Below are 13,701 nucleotides of genomic sequence, written 5' to 3'. Positions count from 1 at the left end.
TCGTATAAAACTACGGTCATTGCAATTTGTAAGGCAAAGGATGTCGGCACTTCCAAATCAAATGAAAACAGATATCATTTTTTTTTTTTTATACAAGATGTCAAGATAAAATATATATAATATCGTTTCAATACATGCAATAAAATTGATACAGCTTCCAACAATAGATACACAACTGATCTTACTAATCACAACGCGAAAATATAATTATACCATTCCGTTGCAAATCAGCCGGAAAATATAGCACCAAAATCGGCTCCAATATCACCCACCGCCGCCGCCGCCTCCGGCAACACCACCACTACTACTGGAACCAGAGCCTGCACGATTAATCTCATCAAGAATCACAATTAGCGCCACAATGAATGCATAATCAACGTTGGGATGCACCGTCACCATAAAATTGTTCTTGCCCAGGAAAATGCTTTTAACGGTTTGCTTCTCCAGCATCTGCATATATAATCATTTCCCACGAATCATTAATTTTAATTAATCAAATAAGTACTTTTAGAATGCAAACCGCAATGTTAATTAGGATTTAATTCGATGCACATATTGTTATTATAATACCTGAGCGACGATTGCGGAAGATTTGCCAGCATAGATTGTACAAGAAGAAGGTTCAAATAACCAGCTGCTGCCTTCGACGACTCTGAAATCACAAACATCCTCTCGTGTGTTATTTGCTAAAAACACGTTTAATTTAGTAGTCTTGAAACTCCACAGTGAAGATATCTTAGCACTGAAGATCAAATCCCGAGGATCTGAGCTTTCTCCTCTGAACACCTGCCACCTGCGATGCCGAGACATTGCCTTTTCTCTGATAGTAGCGATGGGATTCCCGGCCCCGTCGAGTAAAACTCGACGCCGACGCATGAAAGCGAATACATTTTTAACTTTAAAAAGAATGTTACCATTTGTGTCTTTGACATCAAAGTTGCCACTACTAAAGATCATTACTTTCCTCACAATTGCTAGATCAATAGGGTGAGGGCTGCAATACTGAGAGTTAATCACAGCCACCGGGTTAGCTGCTGCGCCACCGAAACTTGGCTGCTGTGCCATGGCGGGTCAATATCATCAATCAACGACAGCTTAATTTTTCTTTCTTGAATTGGTGAGAAGTTTTCAATTTGTACTTAAGATATTTATACAGATCGTCGAGGAGGATTATTACAAAGTCATGCGTCTTCCCAAGAAGTTGGAAGAAGAAGTCAGATAATAATCTTAAGGCCGTGTTGATTGCTTCATATTTACGTAAATTAATGAATTTTTTTACGTCCATTCTTATCTTGCTGTCGCATGGAAATAGATGGTCCGTTCAATAGGAATAGATTTTTTATTGACTAGATAATATAAGAATTGAAGACTAAAAAATTGTGAAATTAAATATAAATTATTAGACTGCCAAAAACTTTGTAAGATGAGGTAATAACATGAGAATCATCGTCATCACCGTCTACTGAACATGCGTCGAAACAAAATTGGAGTTGGTGGCGGCGATGGCGGTGGAGATGGAGCAAAAGTCAAAAGGCTGACGAGGTGCTATTTGAGCATAAAAATTAATCTGAAGGAAGATAGAATTAGCTTTAACACCATAGATAACATCCTTCTGTTTCTTTGTTTCGGCAGTAAACTTTAGTTCAAGCTCTTCCTATGCTACTGATTAAAGACATGGCTGAAAAATCATATGCAACTGCAGCTTCTTCAGCAGTGTCAAATAAATTAATGTGCCTAGACAATGTCAATTCTTTAGTATGTGGTTTCTAATGTCGGCAGCATATCTCCCCTGCGGCCTTCACCGGACTCCGAGGTACCTGCTGGATTGTCTTGAGCTTCTCTTTGGATTCCTGTAAAGCAACTGAGGAAAATTTTCTATTAAAGTGATGATCAATATGTAGGGTTGAGATATGCTGAAAATTAAAGAAATTGTTGGTTTTTATATGAATATGGTATAGGACAATCTGAATTGGCCCTTGTTTATTAAAATTATAAGAAGTCATATATTTTTGGTTTAAGTGGGGGCAGTTAAGATTGCATTGTGTATGATAAATTAAGAAATAAAAAATGTTATCCTTACTTAGTTGAGATATTTAGTTATTAAGTATCCTAACTGTTGATGTCGAAAAATGACCTCAACAGTTGAATTTTTTGGGGGGGGGGGGGGGGTGGTGTTGAATAACAGCACGAATCCAAACTTCAACGTCAATCTAACCACAAGTTTCTACACATGCCAACCACAAAACATAGTTATGACACACCGATGGAGTTCCAGCATAGATCCTTCGATATTTAAATCATATGTTTTATATATAAGGAAAGAAAATGAAAAGGAGGAACTAAAAATACGCTAAAACCCAAGAATTCTTTGGTGGTGGTGTTGTAAATCTTGTAGGAGATAGAAAGATTTTAAGATTGATCACTTGTAGATTTTAATATGATTGTAGAATTTGAAGTATTGAAAATTATTAAATTTTATATAAAGCATATTAGATTATAAAACATAAAACTAAATGTCTAAACAATTAGTTACAATAATATATATTTCTTAGGGTAATTTGGTTATTTATATTATAAGGGTAAATTAGTTAAATTAAACTTATCTTAAGCAACATTAAATTGTTAAAGATTGTTAAAAGACAGTAAGAAAAAAAATATTATAAGAATAATTTAATTAATTAATTATTCAAACTTATTATTAATTTGTAATTCTGTGAAATAATGTGAACTTATTGTAATTATTTTATGAAGGTGGGTTGGGTTTATAAAAATAGTAGGGTGAAAATATCCACACCCTTTAAGTTTTTTAAGTTGAAAAAAATAACTTAATATTTATTTTGAGAGATTCAGACAAGAAAAACAAACATATTATTTAAATTCAAACGTTCTGGTCTATTTAGATTTCAGATAAAAAATAAATGCTACCTAAGTATCCCAATTAAGTATCGCATTACTCTTAAGCAATGTATATGAAATATTTAAATACGTATTTTCTTTGTGTATTGGATGGTATGCTAATAAGTTCCCTCCAATTCCCTAAATTCCTCGATCATGGCTCGATTGGGGTGACAAAATGCATAAATCGATGCAGTCCATTGTATCTGGTTCTGTGGATTTTTTTTTGTTTGAATTTTTGGGTATAATTTTATATTTAAATTTCAATAAACATACACAAAAATCGTTATTTCTACATGTAGATAGGTTTAAATCCCGCCATTTCTGCATGTCTTCAAAATTATTTTTTCAATTATTTCAAGATTTTTAAGTATAGGCTGGTTCATTTGAGTTTACTTGCGCTATACTTGTCAAAAGAAATTTATCACCTCAAATGAATTATTTACTAAGTTCGATTTGTGGATTTTTTTTCTTAAATTTCTTGAACATTTAATTCAACTCATTGCGTCCCAATTAATTAAACAAGATTTTATCAATTATATATTTAATAATCATGTTTTTCAAGAAAATTTTAGGTGGGACAGAGCCTGTAATGTTATTTAATAATCACGTTTTACCATTTGTGTGTGTGTGATAACAAATATGCCACCAGTAAGGGCCATCTTTTTCCTCACAATTGCTAGATCAACAGGGTACCGGCGGCAATACTGAGGGCCAATTACAGCTACTACCGGGTTAGCTACCGCGGCGCCACCTCTGAGACATGGCTGCTGTGCCATGGTGTGTCAACAATTAATTAACGGAGAGTGTAGGTGATAAATTTGCAGCAACTTAATTTTTCTTCCTTGAATTGGCGAGAAATTTTCAGTTTGTACTTTTATATTTATACAGTGTTGATGATTATTATTATGAAGTCCCGCTTATATAATATATATATATGGACTTTGTTCCGAAGAAGTTACAGGAAGAAAAAGTCAAATAATATAAGGCCGACTAGCTTCATATTTACGTGGATTCACTGGATTTTTTCATTGGAGAATTTCTTGGATACGCTATTGACTGGATAATCTAATAATTGAAGGCACGTTCTGAAATTTAATTAAGGTTTTGATTAATTCATTGGATAAGAAGAGCACGAAGCACTCATCGCTAACAGTCTACTATATAGCCTTCGTTCATTTCCACATGAGGCCTTTCTTTTAATTCCTCGTTTGTTATTTTTTTAATATAATTGTATATATTATGGGTCTATATAATTACAACGTTAAAAAGCAATTAATAATTATTAGTTATATATAGGTTCTTTATTGGTTATAAGATTTTCTTTTTCCTTTTTTTTTTAACGTTGTAAACCCTTCTTTATTAATAGATAAGTTTTTTATAAGGTATAATTTAGACAATTCAATCCCAAAAAATTTAAAAAAAAAACCTCAAAAACTTTTATTAGAAAGCCCAAACTTTGAACTTCTCTCAATATAAATAAAATGTTTTTTTTATCTTTTAAAAGTCTACTCTAACTATTTGGTTTAGTTGATATAGTTTCTATTATCAAAGTAAGTGTTATTTGATTTAGTTGATAAAATCTCGTCTAAAAACAAGAGATTAAGGTTCGAACCTCACTCATATGGATAAAAAGAAATTAGATTGTTGTTAGACTATAATAAAAAAGAAATAATTTCTTTTATTAAAATAGATAGTAAAAACGTTGTTAAACAAGAAAATAACTATGTGTTGGGTAAACTATATTATTGCAATTGATGTGAGTTTCAAGAGCAGAATATATGCATTCAATAAATTTTCTAGAAATATTAAAAAAAAAAGACACAAAACACAAATTGAAAAAACTCAGTTAATTAAAATATAAGGAAATTTGTAATATATTATATAAAATATAATAAACTTCACAGTACCATATATAAATCTATATAAAATTAAAGGTAATATGTAGTTGTAGTAATATGGTAGGCTTACCATTTTTACTGTAGTGTCTATAGAAAAATATGAAATAATTATCTTTTTTGTTTTAATAATATGGTTATGATAAGAATTTTAAAAGTGTGTGGTAGTTTATTTAATATGCTATTTTTTAAAAAATAACCCTTACATTCTTCTATAAATTGCTGTCAAAATAAAAAAAAAACTTTTTAAATAAATATCTTTTAAAAAAAGTTTACCAAATTTTTTTAAAATTTATAAAACAAACCGCTTGTAAAGTAAACACAAACAAGACCTTAAGTTATGAGTTTTAATTTTGACGCATAGCGACTTATCTACACAATTCTAATAGAACATTGCACACACCGATTGTAAGAGAAATTGTAACATTTTTAAATTTTGGTTTGACATTCTGGAATAAAACGGCTTGCCGTTTTTGGATGAAATGGCTAACCGTTTAATTCTAGAGAGCATGTTTTATGTTTTACATAAAATGGCTTGCCGTTTTGGAGAAAACGGCTAACCGTTTGGAGAAAACGGCTAACCGTTTATTTCCAGAGAGTAACTTATTTTTACATTATGGAATAAAACGGCTCATCGTTATTGAGAAAACGGCTAACCGTTTTCTTCTAGAGAACATATTTTCGAGTCAACTGGAAAAACGGTTAGCATGTTTAAAAATTTCAATTGTAAATGATGCAATTTTCAAACAAAAAAAAGAGTGTCTTTGAAGAAGTTTCATTTTCTAATGGTTGTATTCTTTCAAATAAAGATCTTCTTCATTAAAAATAGACACACACATTAGATTAATATCATATTTTTACAGATTTCTTGAGTGTTCTAGAATACAATCTTATTTGCTAGAGATTGTATTCAGGATTTGTTATATCTTGGGGGTAATTTGCCATTAAACTCAATAGCAAACCAAGAGTGGTGAGGGCAAATAAAACCTTAAAGGAAAGTGTGCAAACACGTCTCAAATCCTATCAAATTCTCTTGCTGTTATTTGCCTTCATATCCGAAAATCCACCAACAATCTTTAAGGTTTTATATTTTGCATATGGAGCCTGAGAAGAATCTGACTTCATTTCTTAATCCTAGTGTCCATCTTGATTGTTTTGATGGCACTAATTTTACTCGCGGGAAGGGAAAATTGTTCTTCCTTCTCACTATTATGAAAATTGCATATGTTCTTGATCCAAAATTGGAACCATTTCTAGAGCCAAAAGAAGATGACACCGAAGTTGTTAAGGCTGCAAGGAAAAAGCGTGAAGATGATGAATTGATGTGTCGGGTGTTGAGTGTTAGAAAATGTATATTTATAAAGGAGAAAACCGTCATTTTACATTTTAAGTCTTACTAACAACCCTTACTTTTATATATTTAACCTTCTTGTGATTTAATTACATGTGTTTTATTTTAATTAAGTATTTTATGTATTTTAGGGGCATTATAGTCATTTCACAATAAAGGAGAGATCAGACGGCAAAACAGACATCACTTTTGAACTCAGGACGGTCGAAAACCTTAGGAGGAGCATAAAAGGAAAAATGGCACTATTCCCATGTACGGTACTATTCACGTGTACGGTACTGTATACGTTACTGTTCACGACACTGTTCACATAGACGGATGATGACGTGGCATTGACCGATGATGTGGCATTGACTGATGAGGTGTCACGATCCTGTTGGACTAAAATTCTTATGTACTGTTGATGGTGACGTGGCAGCATATCAGTGGACGAAAAATCTCGCGTACGGTGCATGCATCACACAGGATTATTTTCAACCAAACCGCGTTACTGTTCATCCGGGTCAAACCGTGTTACTGTTCATCCGCGTGGTCAAACCGTGGACTGTTGACTGATGACGTGGCGCAATCCTGAGCGTCCAAACTGTTTTTAATCCGATGGCCATGATTTACTCCATGTATCTATAAAAAGGGGGCCTCCCCCCCCTAATTTGATATCTCTGAATCCATTTTTGGGATCCATTTTCTGTAATTCCCTCTCCATCTTGTATTTTCTTCGTATTTTAATAAATTCCTATTTTGCCCCTAGTTCAACTATGAGTGGCTAATTTTCTTTCAAGCTTGGGTTGAAGGTGAAGTCTCAACATGTGTCATGGGCTTAATTTGGTAAATTTATTTTCTCTTCCCCTCTAATTTTTGTGGATGTTTTGACTTCTCGTCGACAAATAATAATAGTCTTGTCTAGATACCGCCTTGGTTACACCGGCTCTCTAGTATAAGGTTATTATTATTTGGCACGATAAGCCCTTAGCACCATATTGATTAGAGCGTGGTTCATGAGGCGTGGATTCCCCCCTCATGATTTAATTGGCATTAATACGGATTATTTAGCCCATGATGCATGTTGATACGGATCCAGATACCCAAGTACGTCATTTCAATAGAATTATCTTCAATTTATTCTCGCCATTGCAATTCCAATTTTAGAATTTATTCTCGCCATTTTAATTTAAGTTTTAGCATATACCAAATCATTTCCACCATAAATCCAACAACCCATTTACAAAATTAATTCTATACACAATTAAAATCCACCTCCTCGTGGGATCGACACTCGTCACCATAGATCTATACTACAATAGATTCGTGCGCTTGCGAGTACATTAGAATTTGCACAACAAGTTTTTGGCGCCGTTGCCGGGGAGGTAAGTAATTTTAATTCATAGAACTAATTTTTGTGAATAATTTCTTTTATTTGTTTTCTTGTATTTTTTTATTATTATTATTAAAAAAAAAAAGAAAAAAAAGTGAATCTAAAGGTTAGTATTTCTTTTCTTTTTCTCTTCTTTAAAATTCTGTAATTTAATTTTCAATTTATTTTTTTTTCTTTGTAATTTTCCTTTATTTTATTAATTTAATTTTTAGTTAATTCATTTCACGTATTTATTTTTGTGTGTTTTTATAGAAAGGTTGTAATAGCGCAATCAGGTTAGTATCGTAATTTCTCCCTCTTCTTTATTTTTATTTATTTTGTTCCCATCTTTATTTTTTATTTTATTTGTTTTGCATGCATGGTCGAAGGTCATTATTACCCAATCTTGAACCTATAGACCTTGAACTTGAGAAAACTCTTCGCACACACAAACAAGTAAAAAATAAAATGGATTTGCAACCACAGGAGAGGCCATTTAAGGATTATTTCAGTCCTTTAGCAAATTTGAGCACATCATGCATAAGATACCCAAATGTAGCTGCTAGGAGTTTTGAACTAAAACCTAGTGTGCTAAATTGTCTCCCCACATTCTATGGCTTAGAAAATGAGGACCCATACAATCATCTGAACGATTTTCATGCTATTTGTCAAACTTTTAAATACGAGAATTTTTCAGACGATGATGTCAAACTTAGACTATTCCCATTTTCTTTAAAAGATAGAGCTCGTTCATGGTTAAATACTTTACCTGCTAATAGCATTTCATCATGGGAACAAATGGTAACTAAATTTTTGAATAAATATTTCCCAGTGCATAAAACCAATGCTATTCGCAGGGAAATTTCAGAGTTCACACAAAGAGAGGACGAGCAGTTTTTCGAAACTTGGGAGCGATTCAATGGGCTACTCTTGAAGTGTCCACATCATGGGTACGAGAAATGGCACCAATGCCAATACTTTTTGGAGGGATTACTACCAAATGTGCAAGAATGGCTAATGGCAACAAGTGGAGGAGAGCTAATGTCAAAAAGTGCATCAGAAATTTGGGAATTCTTCCAGCGACAAGCGGATAATTCCCAACAACGGAGTCGATCACTCAGGAATACTAGAAGAATTAAAGGAGTGAATGAGGTTCAAATTGGCGAATCAAATTCAGAAATCAAAGAAGTCAAAGCGATAATTGAAGGTCTCTCTCGACAAATAGCATCGTTATCGACTGCTAAATCAACAGAGGCACATGGCCATGACTCATACTCAGATCAAGCCAATGCCATAGGTGTAATGAGAAAACCATCGAATTACAACCCATACTCCAACACATATAACCCTGGATGGAGAGACCACCCCAATTTTTCATGGTCTCAAGGATTCCAACAGAATGGACCAGCAGCTCCAGCTCCACCAATGCAACAAATTGCTCAAAATTCTCAAGCCTCTCAGCCCCCATTTAGACCATACAATCAAAACCAGAATTACTCTCAACCCAGACCATGGGAGGATTCATTCCAGAATCTCAAGAATGTTACTCACTCCACGATTGAGCAACAGAATCGCACCATTGATGGACTACGAAATGAGTTGAGAGCAGGCTTCAATTCACAAGCCCAATCAGTTTCAAGCCTCGAGAAGATGGTGGGACAACTTGCTTCTTCAGTTCAGACCTTGGCAATGACCGTTGAGAAAGGTAAGTTTCCAAGTCAACCAGTGCCTAACCCTAAAGGAGTACATGAAGCAAGTACCAGTTCACCACAGCAGCATGGAGAGGTCAAAGCAGTAATGACCTTGCGAAAAGGAAAAGAAGTCGACAACAAAGTGGAGATGCCGGTGACAAAAGAAAATCAAATTGTACCTGTGAATGTTGAAGACTCATCACCGGAGGAGAAAGAAGAAACCAACCCACGAGAATATGTTCCGAAAGCTCCATTTCCTCAGAGGTTAGCGAAAGGAAAGAAGGGAAAATCCACAGGTGAGATTCTTGAAATCTTCAAACAGGTAAGTGTTAACATCCCTTTGCTTGATGCTATAAAACAAGTTCCATCTTATGCCAAGTTTCTTAAAGACCTTTGTACTAAAAAGAGAAATATGCATGTTCAAAAGAAGGCATTTTTAACAGAAAACGTTAGTTCTATACTCCAACATAAAATTCCTTTAAAATGCAAAGACCCAGGCTCCCCCACTATCTCATGTAGTATAGGGAACCACACAATTGAGAATGCTTTGTTGGATTTAGGAGCTAGTGTAAATTTGTTGCCTTACTCTGTTTTCGTGAAACTTGGACTGGGAGAATTACACCCAACTCCAGTGGTGTTACAGCTTGCAGATCGGTCCACGAAAATACCTCGTGGTATTGTGGAGGACGTGCTTATCCAGGTAGACAAGTTTTATTTTCCTGTTGATTTCATTGTAATTGACACTCAACCAATACAGGATTCAAGGAAGCACATCCCCATTATTCTAGGCCGACCTTTCTTGGCAACTGCGGATGCTCACATTCAATGCAGGACTGGAAATATGCAGTTGTCCTTCGGCAACATGACTATGGAACTGAACATCTTCAACATTGCCAAACAACCTCACAGTGCAGATGATGGAATTGTTGATGTGGATTTAATAGAAACAATAGTTGATAATACTTTTCTTTCAAACCTTAGTGATGATCCTTTACAGACATGCTTAACTCACTTTGGTTTGGATTTTGATATTGACAGATCGGTTGATGAGGTCAACGCCCTGCTTGACTCAGCACCATCTATGGACACTAATAAATGGAAGTCAAGAGTTGAACAACTAGCACCATCAGAGAAGCAACTCATTCCATCATCAGAATCACCACCGAAACTCGAGCTCAAACCATTGCCCAACACTTTGGAATATGCGTTTTTGGGAGAAGAAAGTACTCTGCCGGTAATCATCTCATCATCCCTAAATGACGAACAAAAAGGTAAGTTGTTGGATGTTTTAAAAGAGCATAAAGGGGCATTAGGATGGACCATAGCAGACATCAAAGGTATAAACCCAGTAGACTGCATGCATTACATTCACCTTGATGAAAATGCTAAATCTACTAGGGAAATGCAACGTCGGTTAAATCCTAATATGAAAGAAGTTGTTAGAACAGAAGTCCTTAAGCTATTAGATGCTGGTATCATTTACCCCATTTCTGATAGTTAATGGGTTAGTCCTGTGCAAGTTGTCCCCAAAAAGTCAGGAGTCACTGTAGTTACCAATGCCGATAATGAATTGATACCCACTAGAGTAACTACAGGATGGCGTGTATGTATTGATTATAGGAAGTTGAATTCTGTCACACGTAAAGACCATTTTCCTTTACCATTTATTGATCAAATGCTTGATAGATTAGCAGGCCATGAATTTTATTGCTTTCTAGATGGCTACTCAGGATATAATCAGATTCCCATAGCACCAAAAGATCAGGAGAAAACTACTTTCACTTGCCATTTTGGCACATTTGCATATAGGAGAATGCCATTTGGATTATGTAATGCACCTGCTACATTTCAACGATGCATGTTGAGCATTTTTTCTGATATGGTTGAACGATTCCTTGAAGTCTTTATGGATGATTTTTCTGTCTTTGGTGACTCGTTTGATCAATGTTTACATCATCTAACACTAGTTCTGCAGAGATGTATCGAGAAGAACTTGGTCTTAAATTGGGAGAAATGTCATTTTATGGTAAAACAAGGTATTGTTCTCGGTCACATCATTTCGAGCAAAGGTATTGAGGTTGACAAAGCCAAGGTGGATCTCATTTCTAATCTTCCTCCACCCAAAACAGTCAGAGAAGTAAGATCTTTCCTTGGGCATGCTGGTTTCTATAGACGTTTCATTAAAGATTTTAGCAAAGTTTCTAGACCCTTATGCAATTTACTTGCTAAGGATGTACCTTTTATCTTTAATGATTCATGTCTTATGGCGTTTGAAAAATTAAAACAGTTGTTGACATCATCACCCATCATTCAGGCCCCAAACTGGAACTTACCATTTGAGCTAATGTGTGATGCATCTGATTATGCAGTAGGAGCAGTATTAGGACAAAGAGTTGATCGAATTCCCCATGTTATTTACTATGCTAGTATGACATTGAATGATGCACAGTTGAACTATTCAACTACTGAAAAAGAAATGCTAGCAGTAGTGTTTGCATTGGAAAAATTTCGATCATATCTCATTGGTTGTAAAATAATTATATTCACAGATCATGCTGCTCTTAAATATCTTCTCACAAAGAAAGATGCAAAAGCCAGACTAATTCGTCGGGTGTTACTTTTGCAGGAATTTGACTTGGAATTCAAAGATAAGAAAGGGACAGAAAATGTTGTGGCGGACCACCTCTCTCGTCTGCATTTTGACACAATTACAGAGCCATTAATATTGAATGAGTCATTTCCAGATGAACAATTAATGAATGTGGAAGTATTACCTTGGTATGCTGATATAGTTAATTATCTTGTTACAGGTAAACTTCCAGAGCATTGGACCAAGCAAGACAAGGCTAAATTCTTTGCAGAAATAAAGAATTTCTTTTGGGATGACCCGTATTTGTTTAAGTATTGTGCGGATCAAATTGTTAGACGATGTGTCCCAGAAAGTGAAATTCAGAATATCCTTTCATTCTGCCATGAACAAGCTTGTGGAGGCCATTTCAGTGCTAAGAAAACAGCGACTAAAGTTTTACAATGTGGTTTTTATTGGCCAACTATATTTCGAGATGCTTACACTTTCTGTTCTTCATGTGATAGGTGTCAACGAATGGGGAGCATTACGCGAAGGAACATGATGCCACTAAATCCAATTTTAGTGGTTGAGATTTTTGACGTATGGGGTATCGACTTCATGGGACCTTTTCCCCCGTCTTTTGGTCATCAATACATATTGGTTGCTGTTGACTATGTATCAAAATGGGTAGAAGCTATTCCATGTAGGACCAATGATCACAAGGTGGTGATAGCATTTTTGAAGAGCAACATTGTTTCACGCTTTGGATTCCCTCGAGCAATAATCAGTGATGGTGGTGCCCACTTTTGTAACAAAGCATTCAAAGCACTTTTGACAAAGTATTCAATCACACACAAAGTGGCGACCCCGTATCATCCGCAAACCAGTGGCCAAGTTGAGATCTCCAATCGAGAAATAAAGCACATATTAGAAAAGACGGTGAGGCCAGACAGGAAAGATTGGTCATTAAGACTTGATGATGCATTATGGGCATATAGAACGGCTTTCAAGACCCCGATTGGGATGTCACCCTACAGGCTAGTGTATGGAAAAGCTTGCCACCTACCTGTGGAACTCGAGCATCGTGCATATTGGGCCATCAAGAAATTCAATTTTGACATGCAGCAAGCCAGCTCAGAAAGAAGATTACAGCTGGCAGAACTTGAAGAAATTCGCAATGACGCGTACGAAAATGCCAAGATTTACAAGCAACGAATGAAAGTCTTCCATGATAAGCAAATTATGAGAAAATCGTTCACTCCAGGTCAGAAAGTGCTTTTATTCAATTCTCGCTTGCACCTATTCCCAGGTAAGTTACGCTCTCGTTGGTCTGGCCCATTTATTGTTCATACTGTTTTTCCACATGGGGCAATTGAAATTAAAGACCCAAAGAATGGTGTCACGTTTAAAGTTAATGGTCAAAGATTAAAGCCATATCTAGAGTACCAACCACATGAAGAAGACACCGAAATAAATTTGAGTGACCCACCAAATTTGAATTGATTTTTTTTTTCTCTTTTCGTTGATTTGATTTTTCTTTCTTTCTTTTTATTATTATTCTTTTGCTAATTGAAATTGTTTTTGCATAAGTGTGTTTATTTTACCATTAAGTTTTCTCTTATCATTGTTAATCATGAGTCTCATACTTAGACCGTTCCTCCTGAACATTCTTAAACCACTTCAACGTGTCAAAACTCATCTCAAAAGGCAGATTCAATTTTGTAAAACACAACGCATTTGGGCTCTACAACCACCAGAATTAGTAGCCTATGTTGAGGGTTTAGAAAGCCAACTCAGAGACATTGAGAGAAGTGTTTACGACATCCAGTTGGAGCTTGAGGTAAATTCAATAAGAGGACGATTTTAATTTTCTTTGTGTGTTTTAATTTGTTTTTCTGTTTATGTGCTTTAGTTTGTTACCCCGGTGAAGTGGCGGATAACGGTAC

At 35.2% G+C, this 13,701-nt stretch overlaps 1 protein-coding gene across 1 annotated transcript; it reads right to left on the bottom strand.

The window, feature by feature from the left end:
• Positions 1-264: 264 nt before the first annotated feature.
• On the bottom strand, positions 265-1,075 carry LOC18039781 (protein LURP-one-related 10). Its single transcript, XM_006429467.2, has 2 exons — positions 571-1,075; positions 265-450 (listed from the first exon to the last, which is right to left on the bottom strand). The coding sequence occupies exons 1-2, from the start codon at positions 1,063-1,065 to the stop codon at positions 265-267; spliced, it is 681 nt and encodes a 226-aa protein (XP_006429530.1). The 5' UTR covers positions 1,066-1,075.
• Between the last annotated feature and the right edge of the window lie 12,626 nt (positions 1,076-13,701).

Source organism: Citrus clementina, unplaced genomic scaffold (assembly GCF_000493195.1).
Source record: "Citrus clementina cultivar Clemenules unplaced genomic scaffold, Citrus_clementina_v1.0 scaffold_6, whole genome shotgun sequence".
In the NCBI taxonomy this organism is placed as follows: domain Eukaryota; kingdom Viridiplantae; phylum Streptophyta; class Magnoliopsida; order Sapindales; family Rutaceae; genus Citrus; species Citrus x clementina.
The sequence above is the reverse complement of the archived record's forward strand: the minus strand, read 5'-3'. Positions and strand labels throughout refer to the sequence as shown.

What these genes read in the sequence shown, in the direction of transcription:
- LOC18039781 (XM_006429467.2), bottom strand. Translation starts at nt 1,065, where the DNA reads ATGGCACAGCAGCCAAGTTTCGGTGGCGCAGCAGCTAACCCGGTGGCT. An exon ending in CTTCCGCAATCGTCGCTCAG is followed by an intron (nt 451 to 570) that starts GTATTATAATAA and finishes TTATATATGCAG; the next exon opens with ATGCTGGAGAAGCAAACCGT.